This window comes from Nicotiana tomentosiformis, chromosome 9, assembly GCF_000390325.3.
Source record: "Nicotiana tomentosiformis chromosome 9, ASM39032v3, whole genome shotgun sequence".
NCBI classification, from domain to species: Eukaryota; Viridiplantae; Streptophyta; class Magnoliopsida; order Solanales; family Solanaceae; genus Nicotiana; species Nicotiana tomentosiformis.
This window is the reverse complement of record NC_090820.1, coordinates 17,706,540-17,728,561: the sequence shown is the minus strand read 5'-3', so window position 1 is coordinate 17,728,561 and position 22,022 is coordinate 17,706,540. Positions and strand designations below refer to the sequence as shown.

At 36.6% G+C, this 22,022-nt stretch overlaps 3 protein-coding genes across 3 annotated transcripts; 1 reads left to right on the top strand and 2 right to left on the bottom strand.

The window, feature by feature from the left end:
- Positions 1-8,346: 8,346 nt before the first annotated feature.
- Positions 8,347-9,258, bottom strand: LOC138898442 (uncharacterized). The gene is made up of 3 exons (XM_070184509.1): positions 8,840-9,258; positions 8,716-8,773; positions 8,347-8,499 (listed from the first exon to the last, which is right to left on the bottom strand). Exons 1-3 carry the CDS (start codon positions 9,256-9,258, stop codon positions 8,347-8,349), a joined length of 630 nt encoding a protein of 209 aa, XP_070040610.1.
- A 3,050-nt stretch (positions 9,259-12,308) lies between these two features.
- Positions 12,309-13,339, top strand: LOC104084484 (uncharacterized). The gene has a single exon (XM_009588357.4). The coding sequence runs from the start codon at positions 12,389-12,391 to the stop codon at positions 13,247-13,249; it is 861 nt and encodes a 286-aa protein (XP_009586652.1). The 5' UTR covers positions 12,309-12,388; the 3' UTR covers positions 13,250-13,339.
- A 6,015-nt stretch (positions 13,340-19,354) lies between these two features.
- On the bottom strand, positions 19,355-19,834 carry LOC138898441 (uncharacterized). The gene has a single exon (XM_070184508.1). It carries the CDS (start codon positions 19,832-19,834, stop codon positions 19,355-19,357), a length of 480 nt encoding a protein of 159 aa, XP_070040609.1.
- Between the last annotated feature and the right edge of the window lie 2,188 nt (positions 19,835-22,022).

The following is a 22,022-nucleotide window of genomic DNA, read 5'->3' as shown; positions in this document are numbered from 1 at the left end:
AATTGCTTCATCATCATGTTCCTACCTCTCATAAAGGATGTTAGTTTCATCAAAAACTACATTATACTTTCTTTTACACACATAGTTCTTTTGTTATAGATCTTATAAGCTTTACTATGTGAAGAATACTCCCTCATCACTTCTGGGATCAAACTTACCTAGGGAGTTTTTACCATTATTATGTACAAAGCACTTGCATCCAAATGCCCTAAGATGGGATATGTTTGGCTTTCTCCCTTTAAGTAACTCATAAGGAGTCTTCTCAACAAGATGTCTAGTCATGCATCTATTTATGATGTAACATGCAATGTTCACAACTTTTTCCCAGAAATTATGGGCAGTTTACTAGAAAGAAGCATAGTCCTAGCCATTTCTTCCAATGTCTTATTCTTTCTTTCAACTACTCCATTTTGTTGTGGAGTCCTAGGAGCAGAAAAATTATGAATGCCATGCTCATCACAAAATTCAGTAAATTTAGCATTCTCAAATTCAGTAACATGATCAGACCTAATTGATGCAAGTTGATTACCTAGTTGTTTCTGAGTTTTTCTAACAAAAGAAGTGAACATGTCAAATGTTTCATCTTTAGATGTTAAAAATAATGTCAAAGTAAACCTAGAGTAATCATCAACAAGAACCATCACATATCTCTTACCACCTCTGCTCAATGTTCTCATTGGTCCACAAATATCCATATAGACCAGTTCCATCGTTCTGGTGGTGCTTACCATTTTCTTTCTTTTGAAAGAGGATCTTACCTGCTTCCCCCTTGCACAAGCCTCACACACTTTATCTTCCTTGAGCTTAATGTTAGGAAGCCCTATCACCAAGTCCTTGGAGACTAGTTTGTTGAGTTAACTTAGACTGGCATGTCCAAGTCTCTTGTGCCAAAGGAGGGGATTATTATCCAACACACTTAAGCAAGTGAGTTCATTATCTGAAAGTGTGGACAGATCTACAACATATATGTTGTTCATTCTTTTTCCCTGCCAAACTATCTTGTCAGTGGTAAGATTAATCACAAAGCATTTTGTAGAGGTGAATGCTACCATGTTACCTCTATCACACAATTGTGATACACTTATTAGACTGTACTTCAGTCCATCTATCAAGTAGACGTTCTCAATAGACTGAGAATTAATCTTACCTACTTTTCCAACCCCAATGATCTCACCTTTCTTCCTATTTCTAAAGGAGACATTACCTCTTTTAAGGTCCTCAAGTGAAAGGAACTGGTTTTTGCTTCTTGTCATGTGCTTTGAGCAGCCACTATCCATGTACCATATTTAGTTGCTCCCCTTTACTTGGACCTGCAAAAGAAAACCATGGGTTAGTCTTAGGAACCCAAACTAGTTTGGGTCCCTTTCTATAGGCAAAAGGATGAATCAAATTCTTTTTAGCCCAACTTGGTAGCATATTCTTCCCTTGGACAGATTCTTTGTTCTTTTGACTAGCCTTTTCTTTTGCAGTGCATTTACTTTTATAGTGACATATTTTACCACAGTGTGTGCAAATCTTGTTCTCAGAAAGTGTGAGGTACTTGCTTTTGGGATCCCACTTAGGTTCCAGGTTCCCAAAGCCAAGTCCTCTTCTGTTGCTACTATGGTGTTCTTGTAGCCATGAAAGTGCATCGGAGGACCTGTTCCATTTACAAATTTTGTCTAACTCATGCTTGATCTTACTTAGCTCCTAAGATTCATACCTACTCATCCCTTTTATACAACTCATCTTTCATTTTTCCTACGTTTTCTTCTAGAGTGAGTTGTGTATGATCAGTTATCTTTTTACCTGTTCCTAATTTCAGTTTTAGATTTTTAGATCTAAGCTTTAGGACATTTGAGTCAAGTGCATGAATTTGGTTCTTCAACACAGTATTTTCACTTACAGTTTCACTAACCCTAAGTTTCAGGTTTTTGTACTTAGCCTTCAAAATCACACATTCTTTAGACAATTGTTCATTTTCATTGTTTACATCCTCAGATTCATCAATTAGTTCTAGAAGTAACTCAGACAACCTTTCTTTAGACAACAATTTAATTTTGTCTTTGAGATAAATTACACTTACCTCAGTTTCTTCATCAGATTCTCTGATTGCCATAAGTGTTTGTTCATATTCATCATCGTCTCAGCTTTCATCTGAGCTTTCTCCCCCAAGCAGAGACCATAGCCTTTGTTGATCCTTTGTTGTTGCTTTTCTTGGGTTGAACCTGTTCCTTCGTTTAGCTCTTTTCTTCTTCCATTCAATTTTCCATAAAGGACAGTTCTTGATATGGTGATCCGTCTTTCCATACTTGTAGCAGCTATCATTGGTTTGCTTCTCAGAAGCTTTTGACTTGCTATCATTTCCACTTCTTGAAGAGCCTTTTCCTCTCCTCGGGTACTTCTTGAAGTCCTTGGTGTTCATAGCCATTTCATCATCTTCTAGATCAGAACCTTCAGTGATTCTGAGTGCCAAGCTCATTTCCTTATTAGGTACATCCATTTTCATGGTTTGTCTCCTAAGTTCATAGGCAGTGAGATTATCAATTAATTCATCTAGTGGGAGAGTAGAAATATTCTTTAATTCCTGAATGGCAGTGATTTTGCTCTCCCAAGTGATAGGCAAAACCCTAGTCATTATCTTCTCGACTCTATCTTCTTCAGGAATAATCCTTCCAAGAAACTTTAGTTCATTTGTGAGTGTAGTGAACCTTGTGTATATCTCTTGAATGGTTTCTCCTTCCTTCATAGCAAAGTTCTCATACTGAGAATACAATAGAGTTCCTCTGGATCTCTTCACCTGAGGTATTCCTTCATGAGCCAGTTGCAATGTGTCCTAAATTTACTTAGCAGTGGTACAACTTTGGATTTCGTTGTACTCATATAGACCAAGTCCACAAACAAGCCATTTTTTGGCTTTAGCATTCTTCTCCCATTTCTTCAAGTCCTCAGCAGTGCAATCCGCTCTTGTCTTTGGCACCTCTACTCCTTCAGTATTTATCTTCAAGGTAGCCAGTGGACCATCGGTGACAATGTCCCATAGCTCATAGTCCTCTCCTATAATGTGATCTCTCATCCTTTTTTTTACCAAGAGTAGTACTAGCCATTAAAGAGTAGTGGCCTAGTAGTGGATTGCCCTTCCCAGTTTCCAGGTGGTGCACTCATCTTGATCTTCTCCTAAGGTGTTAGCCTCTTCAAGGATAACCCGCTTTGATATCAATTGATGTTTTATACTTCAATCCTACACAAGAGGGGGGTGATTTGTGTGGTGTCCAATTTTCGCGTGCACTGATTATAGAAGGACCTGGTTCTTCTAAGTGTTCCTTATACTACTGTTGCGGAAATAGTAAATGCGGAAAGTAAAGAACACAAGTATTTTTACTTGAAAAATACCCAGCTCAAAAGGTGAAAAAACCACAACCTACTACTCAGTAGGATTTTTCCCAACACTTCACTAAATCACTGAGCCAAAACAATATTTACAAAACTCTTTGTAAACCTAAGGATTAACTCTAATCCTGTTGTGGCAACCAGCCTCTAACTGTTGCGACAACTTCAAGTTAACTCTAACTTGAATACTCAGAGTACCTAATATAATTGCTTCTAGATAAAGTTGAAAGGTACAACTTGAAAATACCTACTACAATTGAACTAGAATAAAAGACAGATGTTTGGAACTGGTTCTTCTATCTGGTTCATGTAGCTTCAGATTCGCACACTTGAATCACACAAGAATTGCTTGCTAAATGCCTTGCTATTTTGCTCTCAACTCAAGTTTAACTTCAGCGTTTGTGCGTATCTGTAGAATGAGAACATCATGCAATATATAGAGTTAATAGAATGGGAAATAACTATAGTTCTAATGCTACTCTTCCTTGGTAGAAGAGTTGTACTTATCTTCAACTTCTAACTCTTCCCTTATCTTGGATAAAGTTCTCTTCGAGTAAGGAGTCTTTCTCCTTATCATATATGCAACATTTTCGATCAGGAGATATCAGATATAACAACTTAAGCTTATCTCCTTCACGTGCATCCCTTATGCTCGAATCTGCCCGTGTCTGTGTACACTGTGTATGGACCTAGTTCAGCACAAGTTCCTTTGTCAATCATCAAAACAAAACTTCACTTGGGCTAACAGTTAGTTAAAATCCTAACGTGGTACAATCAATCTGTGTATACCACCATCGTCAACAACGGCCGTGCTCCGTACAAGCGGCAAAGTGAAGAGGGTGATAAGGAGGGAGATATCTGCAAATTGGTCAGCGACTTTTATGCAACTCAATCAGTGGCTATTTTTGTAAAAAAATTAGGGATAGGGCCAACTAAAGTTGGTAATAAGTTGAGAGTTTGGCTAAAATGGATACTTATTTTCTCATTTTAGCCATACTGCGTAAAAATTCCTTAAGAATATGCTCATATTAATATCATATTAAAAGAAAAACGTATCTATGGTGGATACAACATTCACTCAACTTCATATGAAACTAAACATTTATAACTTAAAGTCCAACTGGAAACTAACTGCCAACTGTAGCTCCTATTGTTCGTATTGGAGAACATGATAACAAAAGCATCAATAGAACAGGATTACAATCGTATCAAAAATGGCAAAAGAATTCACAGCTAGCGAAGACAAGTAACTATATAAAGATGGAATTTGTGGTGGTGGTGGTGTGGTCGGAGACAGTACTGGTTGCCTTATTTTTTCATAAGAGTTTACCTTTTGGCCCTAGGACTAGTAACTGGGCAGAACGTGCCTCCCTTTTCCCTCTAGTATAGGTTTCTTTTTCATCTGCACAAAGGCTTGAAGCCTATGTTTTGTAATTTGTACCAATAGCATTTACTTCATTTCCATGTATCTGGATAGGCTATCTCTCCTTCATGCTATATTAGGGAGTTTGTATTAATATATAATCCCCTCAAATCACTTTTTTTTAATTTAAATCATCCACCAAGGTTTTCATCTCCTGTGGTGTCGGGGGGTTTGGCATTGACCCCTACCCTGTTTATTCATTAGCAAAATAGTACAAAGGAGGGGGACATTTAAACCAAAACCTCCCATTGGAGCACTGCCAACAGAAACGTAAATGGCTAGGCCTTTACAAGTATAAGAGAGCTACTATGATGGGATGTGAGTTCAGCTCAGCAGTAGCTCTTCCTTTATCATTTAAGGTGGCTTAAAGATCCATCCTGAGTGTTTTCTTGGCCTAATTCTGAAATTTGGTACCTGCAATCTATCCATAGTAATGGCTCTTTTGGCCTCAGTAGGTAGGTCATTTTCCTTAAGGAAAATAACCTGCTCACTGAGTGTAGTAGCGTGTTTGGACAAAGCGTCGTCCACTTCATTCCCTTCTCTGTATCAATGCATGATCTTGATACTATGTTGTTGCACCTTTTGTTGTATTAGAGTAACGTCTTCTTTAAGTCTCCATGGGGTATTGTATGTCCCTAAAATCATGTTGACAACCAGAAGAGAATCTAGTTCCAAGCTTAGATCTTGACAGTTATGGTCGCAATACCAAAGAATACCAAACAGAGCCGCTTGCACTTCAGAGTAGTTGTTAGTTAAGAAATGTACTGGTGCAGAGAAGGCCATCATAGGCGGAACCTGGCGCACAATCTCATCTAACCCTTCCCAGAAGCGTCGTTTAACCTCCTCATCTAGGCCCACATGCGGCGCGTAGGCGCTAACGATGTTTAGGATGCACTCTCCAACTACCAACTTAATAATCATCAATCTATCATTCACTCGTCTAACCTCAACTACAGACTCTCTAAGTTCCCTATCCACCAAGATGCTCATTCCATTCTTACCTTTCTGGACTCCTGAGTACCAAAGTTTATACCCTTCCACGTCCCTCGCCCTCGACCCTACCCACCTTGTCTCCTGGACACACGTTATATTGACCATCCTCTTCTTTAGGATTTTTACCAACTCTATAGATTTACCCGTCAGTGTACCTACGTTCCATAACCCAATTCTCAACCTACAGACACCCTTTTTCCCTTTACCTCCCTTGCCACCCGCCCTACCCCCTAAACCCTACCCTACCTCCCGTCCCACCCCCCCGCCCGTTCCCCCCAAGGACATGACTTCAGTCGACCATCCCAGACCACAGCCACTATACCTACGGCAGAGTAAGGGGAATCACTATCACACAAGGCAACAGACCAAACCAGAAGAATACAAGTTGCAACAACAGGCACACTAATACAGTAAATAAACTAGTACGAGGTAAGATGCTAGCAATTTAACTCACACAACAAAGAAAAACTGGAAAACGGGAGGTACCAACTCTCGCGAGCAGAATAGTAAATTCAAAGCAAGAACAATAGAACCTGAAGTCACCCCGAATGCCGAGAAAGGTATTGTCCACAACAACTTTATTTTGGAAGTTTCCGACCGCTTTGCCCCAGGTTCGCCGGAAAACTGTCTTAGCCGTCACCGCCACCGCCGCTAGGCTAATCAAACAATGAAAATCCAAGCGATGCAGCAGAAATTATTTCGAATCCACAGCTTTCGAATGCAGCAGAAATTATTTCGAATCCACAGCAGAAACAATTTCGAATCCAAACGGTTTCAGATCTGATTTTTGGAATTTCGAATCCACAGCTTACGAGGTTTTAGCTAGAGGCCGTTTACGAATTTCACAGCTTTTATTTTGAATCCACAACTTTTATAAGATTCTGGTTTTTCTGGAAAGCAAAGTTGAATACGGAAATTTTGATATATAAGATTTACAAAAAGTTAGATAAGAAATAATGGAACTAATATTTTTATAAAACATATAAAAGAAAACTAAGAAAGCCTCCTTCACCGGCGAGGTCACTGTAGCCGGCGAAATGACTGATCTTTTTAGAGCTGAATAAAAATAAATGAATACACTGTTTCTCCCATCAATCGCTACACAATAGAAAAATACAAATCTTTCTGTCACAACCCTCTTCAATAATTACTTTGACAAAGTTGCATAGATTTGTCAACTCGGACTCGGTAATGACAACTAGAGTTACAGATTTTTCTTCAGTTCTTTGATTAATAACACACCCTTAATCTTGATTTCTTTAGTAAGTTTTTGATAATTTTTGAAGTTTGAATACCTTTTGATCACTGACCCTTATTTATTTAAGAAAAAACTAGAAACTTTAAGGTTTGAAACATGCTTAAACCAAACACCTTCCCTTCCGGTAGCACTCATTTTGAGAAAAAGTCTCTCTCCGGTGCTTTCTCTTTGTTTAGAACTTCATTTTGTTTATACTTGGATGATAAGCCATCATAATCAATAAGTTTTCAAAGAGTTCTATACCAAATTGTATCGCTAGTAATTAGTATATAATGGTGCCCCGATCGTGCTCAAATCCTGGTCCGTCTTTGTGTTAAAAGAATAAGTGAAGAGAGACAATTGTACCGTCTTAAACTTGAGACTAGAAAATTGCTTTTTCACAAAAAGGACAAATTGTCCTGGACAATTGCAGTTTGCGCTGTACGTGGATCTTAACTATCTTATAATCTGCTAAAGAAAATTAAATTAGCTTTCTTGAATCTAAGAACAATTATGAGCCCGTTTGGATTGGCTGATTTGAAGTAGCGGATAAGCATTAGCTACTGAAAAGCATTTTTAAGTGCTGAAATTAATTTAATAAATAAGGAGTTACGTGTTTGGATACAAGTGCTAAAATTGATAATAAACTGCTGCAGTATTTGATAAAAAAATGCTGATAAGCTCTTTTTCTGTTAAAATGACTTGAATAACCTTAGAACTGTTTATACTTATAAGGGCGTAATTTCTTCAAAATTTTAGATTCCAGATCGATTCAAATACAAAATATTCTATTTATTATTTTATTTTAAATACAACTGTAATTAAATAAGATAATTTTTATGATAAATATAATTTATTTTATGATAAGCATATAATCATAAATTATAATAATTAATAAATTGACAAAAGTTTCTCAGTAAAAAAAAAAAACCTGAATAGGATAATATATTCGAAGAGAAACATTATCTTCATCACCACAACACTTTGAAATCAATACACCAAAAATTTGATATGCCCTCGTTTATTACGTACAGTTCAAAGATTAATACAAAATCACATAGATACAAATATGCAAAGGAACAGAGAATTTGCTTACCTCAAATAGTCAACGAGAATTGCAGGCTTGAAGAGACGTGGGGTTTAGGTTGAAAAAACACGTGAGGCAATGAGTATCGATGTAGGAGTTTTGTTTTGAAAAGGAATATTTTAGGGATAAATACTAAAAATTTTGATCAAACGTAAAGTGACCATTTCTTTTCCTAACAACACCACCAGTGCCTGCTTTGCCTAAGTTTGCGATGAAGCTGTCGTCTGTGTTAATTTTTCACTGATTGCTATCTGGAGGTTCCCATAGAACCATAACACTCTTCAATCTTGTTTTGTAGTCTTCCACTACGTTGCACACTATATTCCATGTCCAGTCCCAATTCATTTGACTGTATTTCTGGCCCATGGAAACTTTAACCTGAAAAAGAACCTGTTGACATATTTTAAAAACATAAATAGTCTTCTTATCATATTTCTTACCACATTTGGCCTTCCATATCTCCCAGCATATTATAGTTGGGGTAATATGCAGTAGAAACTTATGGACATTATTTTTTGGTTGTCTGCTCCACCATTGATCTAGGATGCATAGAGTGTTCCTTCCCGTGGTCTGGAATCCCAGTGGAGTGGACATAGTGTTCCATACCTTCTTTGCTGTATTGCTATTTGCAAAAACATGGTCCATAGTTTCTTCTTCTGGTACCCTGCAACAACAACATCTAGAGATAATGTTAGTACCAAATTTTAGAACAGTGTCATCCAGTGGTAACCTGCCTTTTAAGAGTCTCCATGTTGCAAAGGAGATTTTAAAAGGTAGATGCTTATTCCAGATTTTGGCTAGTTGAGGTGAGCTCTCTCTTCTTTTCCTTAGAAGTTGATAGGCAGAGGAGCATGTAAAGGATCCTTGAGGGTTGGGGGTCCAGATGGCTTGGTCTTGAATTTGATTACGGCCAATCTTGATTTGCATAATCTCATCTAAAACTCTCTGTGGCACAGTGTCCTGGAGAAGCTCAATGTTCCAGCCATGGTTGGTGAAAAACTCTCTAACGTTGATGTTTCCTGGTTTCGAAGGAAGGTTGGCGTATGTTTTAATGTTACCCTGGGGAATCCACTTATCCCACCAAAACAAGATATTGCCCTTGTTGATCTTCCGGAGAATTTTAGGCTCAACCTTGTCTCTGGTCTCCATTAGGCTCCTCCGAGGGTTAGAGTCTTTGGGGTCCAATCTTTTTGAGATGGGGTTAGATCTTTGGCACTATTTAGCTCGGAGAAATTTTGTCCACAAATTATCTTTCACCATGAGTTTCCACCATTTTTTTGCTGCAAACGAGTTGCATATATCTTGTAGCTTTTTAAAACCAATTCCTCCCTCATCGGTAGGATAGCTCATATTATCCCAGGAGCACTAGTGATAGCTCTTCTTGCCTGCTTTTTCACCCCAGAAGAAATTTGACAAGTACATTTCAATCTGCTTGATAATGGTCTTGGGAGGAACCATAGCTGCAAGCAGATATAGAGTTTGAGACTGAAGTATGTGTTTGATAATAATTGCTTTACCACCAAATGATAGGAGCTTCCCTTGCCAGCCGCCAGGTTTGTTTAGCACTTTTGTAGCTAGATCAGAGAAGTAGCAAATCTTCTTTCTGCCTATATAGATAGGGCATCCAAGATATGTGAATGGGAATTGCATATGCTTAAATCCTGTCCATTTTCGGATTCTTCTAATGGCTCTTTTATTATCTCTGTTAACTCTATAGTTATACTTCAGGAAGAAATTTTTTTCCTTGTTGATCTCTTGGCCAGATGCATCCTGGTAGTCATCTAGAGTCTCCATTAGCAACTTCACGGATCTCCTGTCACCAGAAGAGAAAAGAATTAGATCATCAGCATAACTTAGGTGGTTTATCTTTGGTCCTTTGGGATTCATAGAGAAACCAATAAATTGGTTGTTCCCATTGAGTCTATTAAGGGCCCTGGATAAAGCCTCAGCGGCTAGAATAAAAAGAGATGGGGAAAGAGGGTTCCCCTGCTTCAATCCTCTTGTTGGCTTGAAGAAGTCATGTCTTGTTCCATTAATTAATATGGAATACCAATTCTCATAAATCAATCTATGTATGGTATCAATGATAGCTTCAGAGAAATTCATTTTCCTTAGCACAGCCATAAGGAAACTCCAAGAGAGCTTGTCGTAAGCTTTTGACATGTCAAGCTTAATGACAATGTTGCCTCCCTAATTATTCTTCTTGATTCCATGAACAAGTTCCTAGGCAAGAAGAATATTTTCAGTGATTAGTCTACCTTTAACAAAGTCAGATTGATTATCAGAGATTAATTTAGGAAGAATATTAGCTATCCTAGCACTGATAATTTTTGAGATGATCTTGTTTGACACATTACAGAGACTAATGGGTCTTAATTGTGACAAAGATGAGGGTCGGGGACTTTAGGGATAAGGACCAGATTAATATGGGTGTAGTATATGGTGAGATTATAACCATTAAAGAAATTTTGAACAAACTTGCAAACCTCCCTTTTTATAATGTCCCAGGATGCTTGGTTAAAGTGACCATTGAAACCATCTGGGCCTACAGAGCTGTTGGGGTCTATAGAGAATACTGTATTTTTTATCTCCTCTTCATCAGGGATCTAGTTCAGGAGATGGTTGTCTTCATCTGTAACTATTGGCTCAATAAAATCAAGAATGGACAGGTTGTTGTCACTGTAAGTGTAGGTAAACAAGTTTGTTGAAGTGATCAATAGCAGCATTTGCGATAGCTTCATTACCCTCAATCCATACTCCTTGATTATTTTTGATTCTATAGATGTGTGCTCTTCTCCTTTTCTCCTTGATCACACTATGAAATTGTACTCATTTTTTAAAGTTGAATAAACACTATAGAAAATAAGATTTTTGGTGATGAGATTCTGTCGCGACCATTTTAGTCGCCACCAAAAGTATATATCACCGATGGAAGTGGCGACCATATTCTTAAATCTATTTTGTGATGGCATGTGTTTACCTTTTATGGCTAGTTTAGTCGCCACAAAAGCTAATAATAAAGCGAATTAGATTTTGAGGCGATTAATAGCCTGTTTGGCCAAACGTTTTTTGGGGCTAAAAGTGCTTTTTTGGTCAAAAGTGTTTTTGGCCAAAAATTGAGATGTTTGGCCAAGCTTTTAGATGAAAAAAAAGTGTTTTTGAGGAGAACCAGAAGCAGTTTTTGAGAAGAAGAAAAAAATAACTTCTCTCCAAAAATACTTTTTTGAGAAGCACTTTTGAGAAAAATACACTTAGGAGCAGTTTTCAAAAGCTTGGTCAAACACTAATTACTCCTCAAAAGTGATTTTCGAATTAATTAATCAAACACAAACTGATTCTCACCAAAAATATTTTTTTTTAAAATACTTTTGAGAAAAGCACTTTTAGAAGCGGCCAAACAAGTTATAAGTTCGCCGCAAAGATTAAACAATTACGCCACAAGTTAATTTAAGAAAGTCCGCCACTCCAACTGGCGATATAGCCTTTTGGTGGCGACGGAAATAGTCGTCTTAAAAGCCGTTATCTCCTATAGTGAAAATGAGCAGTTGGTATTTTTTTTTTTTCAAAAAAGACGAAGAGAATTGAGAAAATATTTTAGTGAGAAGGGAGAAGCATTTCTTGGTTGCAAAGGAAACAAAATTTAAAAATTACACCTAATGGCTTTCGCGTTGTAAAAATAGGAACATTGCACTTCTTGAATAATTGAAAGGTTTTTTTGGTTTTTTTTTTTTTTTTGCTTTTTTGTTTCTTTATCCTCATAATAAGCTAACTCTCAAGGATGAGTACTAAAATAACATATTTTTTGCTCCTTTTTTGCAAAGTTTACATACACTTTTGCGGAATAATTGACCAAATATAGCCAAAAAAACACAGGAATTTTGCTAAATAGTTTTCAATAATATACTAATATACTAGACAAAAGGGGAACAAGAAAAATAGGGGGAATTTACTAAATTTATGTCCTACAAACGTGGTAAATTTATTTTTACCATTAAACCTCGTAAAGTTGCGAAAAGTAAGATTTGTGTACATCTAGTAATTAATTTCAGGTAATCACATGCATGTCTATCTTCTTTTGAATTTGAAAGAATTCTAACCTAATTGAAATTCTAAACGTCAACGTTATCTCTATATAATTATATGCATGTATATCTCTAAAACTCCCTCCCCAAAACTCTCCTTTTTATTCTCTTCTTTGTATCTTTTTAGTTTCTTCTTTTGCTTCTAACAGCCCTAGGCGTCACTAATTGAATCATTTTAGTGTCTATTTCAAATTACAATGAACAACCAAAATGATCAGCAAGAAATCAACAGAAAAAGAAAGAACAACAACTTGCATGATCAAAATAATGCTAGTAATTTTAGTAAATTCTCTACCGAAAATATTCTAAGAGTTGGAGAAGAAGGAGAAGAAGACGAAGATAATGATTTGCTCACACTTTCATTGTCCTTTCCTCCTACTAATAGACCTCGAAAACAATCTCCTCCAAAATATCAACCAAATCTCCCACCACCATCATTGCCTCTACCATCAGGCTCTTTCTACCTCCCACCCGTTACAGTTTTAGCGTCGTCAACCCCAACAGTAGCCGCTCCACTGCAGCCAATGCGCAAACGACGTAACCCTTCAAAAGCAGCGAAAGACGGAAAAAGTGACACTATCCAACCCCCATTTCCTTGGGCAACAAACCGCCGAGCCACAATCCACACGTTAGATTACTTGTTGTCCAAGCAACTCTTCACCATAAGCGGCGACGTTCAATGCAAGAGGTGTGAGAGAAAATATCAAATGGAGTTTGATCTGAGAGAAAAATTCGTAGAAATTGGAACTTATATTGCTGAAAACAAAGCAGCCATGCATGATCGTGCCCCTGATATTTGGATGAATCCTTTGCTTCCAACTTGTCAATTTTGTAAACAAGAAAACAGTGTGAAACCAATAATCTCAGAGGAGAAAAGTTCCATAAATTGGTTGTTTTTGCTACTTGGGAAAATGCTTGGATGTTGTACTCTTGACGATCTTAAGTATTTCTGTGAACATACTAAGAATCATCGCACAGGTGCAAAGGATCGTGTTCTTTATTTAACCTACTTGACTTTGTGCAAACAACTCGATCCAAATGGTCCATTTGATCGTTGAGAATTAGTGTTACGTCGTTCTAGTTTAGGTTATTTTGGATTAAGAATTTGCTACTTTGAATTATGTTGAATGAACTTTTTGTAAGATTGATGTTTTCTCTTTTAGTTATCTTTTTAATCATTGTTGCAATTAATTCAGATGATTTTTCTTTTTTGTTTCTCTTTTTTTTCATCTTTTTTCGAACGAGAATCTATCGGAAACAATCTCTTTATCTTCATCAATTAAGGGTAAGGTCTGCGTACCCACTACCTATTGTTAGGTGTTCTTGCAATTAATTGAGAATTTGCTTCTTGTGCTTAAGTCTTTAAAGTTTGTTTTTAATTTATTTTTGCATTTGTCGCTACTTGTACTTAAGTACGTACTTTTACTTGTACTTCTTGTGCTTAAGCATCATCTCAGTACATCACGACCTCTGATATATCTGAATAAACCACTACAAAAATAAACCTGCACTACAAACTAATTACACAATCTTTGTATCAACAATGGACACTGCCTTGCTCTTCTGGACTCTGCATGCATTCTTAGTCTTTCTGTGAGCAGGATGCTTGTGTCTCTCTTTTAACTCCATAACAAAATCCATCCATACTTGTCCTTGTTAACTCAGAGGTTGGAATTGATTCATGAATTATTAGTGTAGATAGGCATGAATCTGGTATGAACTCAGAAGCCTAATAAGGGAGAGTCTGGGTCCACCAGAGGAAGAGTACTTCTAGACTTTTCGGGAATTGGAATTATTGAAGAAGCTCTTTATACTGGAATTGAATCCTACACATAAGAGCTCTTTCTTGATTTGACCAATACAAAATTCTATGTTCAAGTTAATTTGTCTGAAAATTTTCCGGTTCCTAGCTTGCCAAGTATGGTATACTATTGCACATGCTACTTCCTTTCTAAATTGCTTCCAATATCCACTGCAAAGTTTCAGGTATTGCCATGTCCGGTATATTGATGTCTGACCACCTTGCCAATGCTCCTCTCATGGATTTCACCCAACAACAATCACCAAACAGAACTCCACTTCATACCAAATTCATTTCCCAGCTTCTTGACATATGGCCAAGCATTGCATTGTAGCTGCTTGAAACAGAGTAAACACCATTTCCAGTCAAGGTATATGTATTACCATTGTACCATTGAGCCATGCTATGTTTTAATCCATTTATCTTCTTCCAATACCAGCTACAATCCGCAGGTGGATTGTGATCCCAAATACTCCTACATGTCTTCATATACACACCATGCACCCAAATGCTCCTACATGTCTTCAACTAGTACGTACTTAAAGTTTGTTTTTTATGGATTCGGAAAATGTGATGCATAAATTCTCTTGGTGGTACAAGATGTGATTGTATTGTCTTTGAGTTAAACTATATTTATATAGTTAAACAATATGTGATTGTATTGTCTTTGAGTTAAACTATATTTATATAGTTAAACAATACTAAGACATTTAATTTGCATTTAATTCGTACCTATTGCTACAAAGTAATAATATGTGCAGTAATATCATAGGCTAGAGTTTATGAGATCAATAAACATGTAACTATCTGCGCGCTTAATTAACTCTAGCCTCAACCAGAGTGGCATTATCTTAAAAAGGAAAAATAAATCCTTAAGAACAATAAACTGATAAAGCTATTTAATAAGTTATTATTGGTTTATAAAATATTTACATCAAAATAAAGAATGCTAAGTTAATTGTAGGAAGGTAAATATGCAGCAATTGTTCTATTTATTGGCGGAGGTTCCAAGTTCCCACGAGTGTCAAAGATTTCAAGGCAACATAATGCTATTTGGGTGATTATTGATTGGCTGACCAATCTCAGTTTTCCTCTAACCTATCAATATGACTTATAACTTTATGGACAAGCTAGCTCGGATATATATTAATGAGGCAACATAACCGTATTTAGGCGAGTATTGGTTGGTTGACTTCCTTTCTTACTAATCATTATGACTTAATTTGTTAGTACTTTCTTTTCCACAAAATTTTGCTCCTCTTATCTTCAATTTTATATAGTACTTTAATTTTTATCTCAACTTTAACCAATTATTATAATATTATCCAAACGCCTATTAAACTACTACAATTTGGAACAAACTTGGCATTTGGCTGGAAAAGCATACTTATTTATTCAATGTTGGAAGTTGAAGGGTGCAGCTTAATGGTTAAAAGCACATACGCATCGAATTTAGTAAATAGGGATAGGCCGAATATCAAAAAATTTAATGACATCCCAAAGGGCAAGAAAATATAAAGATTGGTTGCAACACTTGTCTTTGGCGCAAATAAACACACCTAGATGTTACTGTTTAAACTAAATACTGATTCTTAAACTGCGTTTGTGCAATATTTGGTCAAAGTTGCAAAACAAGAATTTGAAACTGAAAAAACTACAAGAAATATTGGGATTTCAAGTTTCCTCTTTCATTCACAAGGAAAGATATATCTATACAAGTAGATACAGAGCAATCCTAAATTAGATACAATTCTTTACATGAAAAACTACAGGACTCTTTTACAAGGAATATCTTTCTATACCAAATATAACAAGAAATAAGAAAGGAAAATAAAATATTGCACAGTATTTTCCCATACCCCCCCCCCCCCCTCAAGTTGAAGCATGAGGATCGAAAATGCGCAACTTGGAGAGTAGGAAATCAAATTGATATCCTTTCCCAAAGCCTTTGTAAAAACATTAGCAGGTTGCATGGAGGATTTCACAAAGACAGTCTGAATATTTCCATTTTGAATCTCATCGCGAATGAAATGACAATCCACTTCAATGTGCTTCGTTCTTTCATGATAAACGGGATTAGCAACAATGTGCAAAGCTGACTGGTTGTCACAATGCAAACGTATAGGATCAGAATGACTAACACCAACTGAAGCCAACAGTCCCTTCAGCCAGGCCGTAGTGGTCATAGAGCAGTATTCAGCTTCGGCAGATGAACGAGACATTGTGTGTTGCTTCTTCGTTTTCCAAGAAATAGGTGAATTTCTCAAGAGAACAAAATATCCGCTCAAGGAACGTCGAGTCAATGGACAACCAGCCCAATCTGAGTCACAATAAGCATACAATCTCAAATCACAATTGGCTCTAAGCAGAATACCTTGACCAGGAGTACGCTTCAGATAACGCACAACCCTCATTACTGCATCTAAATGCTCTTTCTTCGGATGCTGCATAAATTGAGCTAGAATATGCACGCAATATGACAATTCAGGTCGAGTAATTGTCAAGTAAATAAGTCGTCCAACCAGTCATCGAAACTGACATGGATCTTCAATGTCATCTCCTGTAGCTAGAACTAGCTTGTGATTTTGTTCAAGAGGAGTATTGGTTGGTTTAGCCGCAAGCAGACCAGCCTCAGATATAATATCCAAAATATACTTACGTTGACACAAGAAAATACCATCTGGATTGCGTGCCACTTCAATACCAAAAAAGTATTCCAATCTCCCCAGGTCCTTCATATGAAAACATCTATTCAAATAATCTTTGAATTTTTGTACTTCTGTCTCATCACTACCAGAAATAATGAGATCATTCACATAGATGAGAATATTTAATTGAACTGGACCATCTCGAAATGTGGATAAAGAGTAATTTGAACAAGATTGTTTGAGTCCATACCCCTTTTAACGAAGCAGCTAGTTTAGCAAACCAACATCGAGCTGCTTGTCGCAATCCATATAATAATTTTCGAAGACGACACACCTTCCCTGGTGTTGGAGAAACGAATCCAGGAGGCATTTTCATGTATACCTCTTCGTCTAAGTCTCCGTGGAGGAATGCATTTTGTACATCCATCTGATGAAGACCCCATCTTTTTGCAGTTGCAACTGCAAGGAAAGTACGAACCGTAGTCATCTTTGTCGTGGGAGAAAATGTTTCATGATAATCAATTCCTTCAACTTGATTATTTCCAAGTATCACTAAACGAGTTTTACACCGCTCTACACTTCCATCCGAGTTATATTTAATCTTGTAGACCCATTTGCTTCCTATCGCTTTCTTTCTAGGAGGCAAGTCTTCTACTATCCATGTACTATTCTCTTCTAGAGCTTGTATTTCCTTCCTCATAGCCTCTCTCCAACATTCATTTTTCATTGCCTCTGCATATGCACTTGGTTCATGTCATGCAGTTACACTAGCAAAGAAAGAGGGATGTTGCAAGGAGAATTTATTATAACTCACAAAATGTGTTATAGAGTAAGGAATACCTGAGGAATTTAATTGGGACAATGAACTCGTTGAGGGGCTTGCTTGGACAGTATGAGTTACATAATCCTGCAAACGAACTGAAGGTTGCTTTTTCCTTTGTCCTTTACCAAGTTGCACATCTGCATCGTCGCCCCTAACTATATCATCAGTGTTGTTTTCTCCATTCTCTGCATTATCAGCAATCACTTGCTGTTCTTCTCCTCTGACCTCTACCCTATGATTCCCATGTTCCTCATTAGCATCAAAACTCCAGTTTAAAGATTTATTTTCTGTCGACTCCATATCTTTAATGGTCTTCTTGTCATATGAAAATTTGGTTTCAACAAAAACCACATCCCTAGAAACAAAATATTCATCTCTCTCTCCAAATCATACAATCTCCATCCTTTCTTTTCGAATGGGTATCCCACAAACACACATTTTCTACTTCTACTTGTAAATTTATCTTTATTCTGATTTAAATGATGTGCATAACAGAGGCATCCAAAGGTCTTTATATGATTATAAGAGGGAGGATGTCCAAAAAGAACCTCATAAGGAGTTTTACCATCTAAAATCATAGAGGGGGTTCTGTTAATTAAGTAACCAATTGAAAGTACACACTCACCCCAAAACTCAATGGGTAATTTTGCTTGAAATCGTATGCTCTTGCCACATTAAGAATATGGCGATGCTTTCTTTCAACTCAACCATTCTATTGGGGTGTATTGACACAAGAAGGCTGATGAAAAACTCCATGTTCTTCAAAATAATTTTTCATACACAAATTCACTCCCATTGTCACTTCTAATAATTTTTATATTTTTCTCAAATTGCCTTTAAATCATCACTATAAATTTTCTAAGAACAGAAGCAGTCATACTTTTGTCATTCAGCAAATATATCCAAACAGTACGAGAGAAATCATCAACTATTATTAAAAATTAAATTGTACCACAAGAGGCTGGAACTCTATAAGGTCCCCACAAATCAGAATGTATCAAATCAAAACATTTCGCGGCTTTATTGTCACTAGAAAAGAACACTTCTCTGGTCTGTTTCGCTTTAAAACAAATATCACAAGCCTTACTAATATTCCTATCAAAACTACCAACACCAGAAATTAATTCTACCACCTTCGAAGAAGGATTCCCCAACCTCATATGCCATAGTTCAAAGGATGCAACAACTGTTGTCTTGCAAGCATGAGCCGGTGCCACTCCTTTGAGCCAGTAAAGCCCCTCAAGTTGTTCAGCCGCTGCAATCAGCCTCCTCAAATTTAGGTCCTGTAAAATACAAATTTTGTGAGTAAAATGAGCCACCAACTTCGAATCATGTAGAAGTTTTGATACAGAAATTAAGTTGCAATTCAAATTAAGTACAAAAAGGACGTGTTGCAACTTTAAATTCCCTCCAAGAGTCACAATTCCTTCTTTGACCGCCAACGTGTTTTCACCATTGGGCAAACTGACAGACCACGGTTCTATATCACGAACTTTTTCTAGGCTAGCATATGTTCCAGTCATATGGTGAGAAGCGCCACTGTCAATAATCCAAGAGAGAATTTTTTTCTTACCCGACATCCTCTCATTACCGTCACTTTTGTGTGTGCTCAACATTCCTATCAACTTGTTCCATTGCTCATCACTAAGGCCATTAAAATCTTTTCTATCAACATCAGTCATGGATCCATGTTCTCCTTCACTTCTAGGTGCTTGGACAACATTGGCATGTGCATTTGCTCCCTTGTCACGACTTTCACCAGTCCCACGCTTGCGACTTGCACCACGTCCAGGTGGATTGGGGCGAGGTTTGTTGGTCCACCACTCTGGATATCCTATCAGTTGGAAACAAGACTCAGCATCATGCCCTTCTCGCTTGCAGTACGAACAAATTACGTTTTTATCCCTTCCATTCCCCCTGAACTTCGAGCACCAATTTGCATTGCAAAGCTCATGAGAATCCCTTTTTCTTCCTTAGATCGAGTCATCGACATCACACGTTCTTGCTGAACAATCCTCGAGTAGACTCGGTTCAGATTCGGCAACAGTTCTATACTTAGTATATTGGAACGCATTGTTCCATACCCTTCATCATCTAGACCCATCAAAAATTGATGAACCTTTTCTTCTTCCCGTTTTGTTTCCATTTCTGAAGTGAGATTGCATTTACATCTACCGCATCTATAAATTGGAATCAGATCATAGTTGGTCAGTTCATCCCAAATCATCTTGAGTCGACCATAATATGCAACTATGTTCTGCCCACCTTGCGTGCAATTTGCAAGTTCTGATTTCAATTGTTGCACTCTTGCACCATTGCCAACAGAGAGTCGATGTTTAATATCCTCCCACAAGTCTTTCACACTCTCCATATGAGATATGGTCGAACGAATCTTGGGTTCGATAGTGTTGAAAATCCAGGAAACCAACATTGAATTGACAGTCCTCTAATCTTCAATATCGGCGAAATCTTCTTCTGGTTGTTTAACAGTTCCATCAATGAACCCATATTACTTAGTATATTGGAACGCATTGTTCCATACCCTTCATCATCTAGACCCATCAAAAATTGATGAATCTTTTCTTCTTCCTATTTTGTTTCCAGTTCTGCAGTGAGATTGCATTTACATCCATCACATCTATAAATTGGAATCAGATCATAGTTGGTCAGTTCATCCCGAATCATCTTGAGTCGACCATAATATGCAACTATGTTCTGCCCACCTTGCGTGCAATTTGCAAGTTCTGATTTCAATTGTTGCACCATTGCCAACAGAGAGTCGATGTTTAATATCCTCCCAGAAGTCTTTCACACTCTCCATATGAGATATGGTCGAACGAAGCTTGGGTTCGATAGTGTTGAAAATCCAGGAAACCAACATTGAATTGACAGTCCACCAATCTTCAATAGCGGTGAAAGCTTCTTCTGGTTGTTTAATAGTTCCATCAATGAACCCATATTTCTTCTTGGCCCTAAGAGCAGTCCGAACGGCTCGCGCTCATTCATCGTAGTTTTCCTCTCTAAATTGAACTTGGGTAATAATATTACCCGGGTTATCATTCGAATTCAGTATATAGGGTCTCGTAATTTTCTTGTTAGAACTAGTGGCTTCTTCTTCTTTAGGAGCCATGGCTCTGGTACCATGAAAAAAAACTACAAGAAATATTGAGATTTCAAATCTCCTCTTTCATTAATAAGGAAGGATATATATAAAAGAAGATACAGAGCAATCCTAAATTAGATATAATTCTTTACATGGAAAACTACGGTTATAGTACTCTTTTACAAGGAATATCTTTCTATACCAAATATACCAAGATATAAGAAAGGAAAATAAAATATTGCACAGTTTTTTCCCAATAGAAACTGAATTGAGAAAAGTTAGTTGGGGTTGGACATGAATTTCACTTATTATTTCACTTGAAATGCCCCTCACACTATTTTTTCGACTTTGAATTCTAAGTTCAAGTTGAAATAGTTATGGAATCAATTACATAAAAAAAAATTGATTTAAAAATCTATGTTTTTCATTAATACAAACTCCTAAATGTTTAGAGTAAGAACAAATTAAGCAGCCATAAGGCTTATGTTGACTATAAGAATAGTACTTCCTCTTTCTCATTTTATGTGGTCTTGTTTTGATTGGGCACGAAATTTAAGAGACAAAGAAAAATTTTGTTTTTTTATTAAATTTATGGTCTAAAACAAATCATAAATATTTATATGAGTATAAATTATTTCATCAAGGATAAAATGAGTATTTTAAAATTAAATTGTTTTTATATATATAAAGTGTCATTCTTTCGAGATAAACCAAAAGGGAAAGTGTGCCCCATAATTTCACACAGATGGAATAATCAATTTGATAATAAGGAAGGGGCAAAAAACAAGTACATACCATGATTTACTTTGCAATTTAAACTGTACACTTTATGTCAAATTTAAACTTACCATACTTGGCCACGGTTCATAAACATATACAGTCAACATAACAGCCTCGTTTGTTCCGATATTTTTTGGCTTTTATAGTAAATGGTTATTATACACCTATAATTGTATTTGACATTTAAATATTTTTTGGCTGCTATAGATAAGAAAATTATTCAAATTTAAATTCTCACAAGATATGCATAGTTCACCGGTTAAATATTGAAGAAAGCTAATACATTACTAATAAATTCATAACTAAAATTATAAAGATTTAAACTCTAAGGCAGACATTTTAAAGCTACCTAAAAAATAAATTTTTCAAGATTGATGGAAGAACTTTGTAATTGTAGCTTGTTTCGTAGATTTGACTCTCTTACTAGCCATATAACGCTTGAATTGGCGAACATTCGTGTCCAAATTTTCAGCAAAAAGGTATCCAATAGTTTTTCCTTGAAGACAATCTAAGAGCTTAATAGTTAAATTTTCTATCTAATTATTTTTTGAAACTTGTCCAATGAAAAAGATATCATATGCAAATCTTCAAATCTTATATCTTATGCAAGGTATAAACTTTATTTAATGGAAAAGATTGTGTGCATGTTTTAGAATTATTATTAGTAATTTTACAG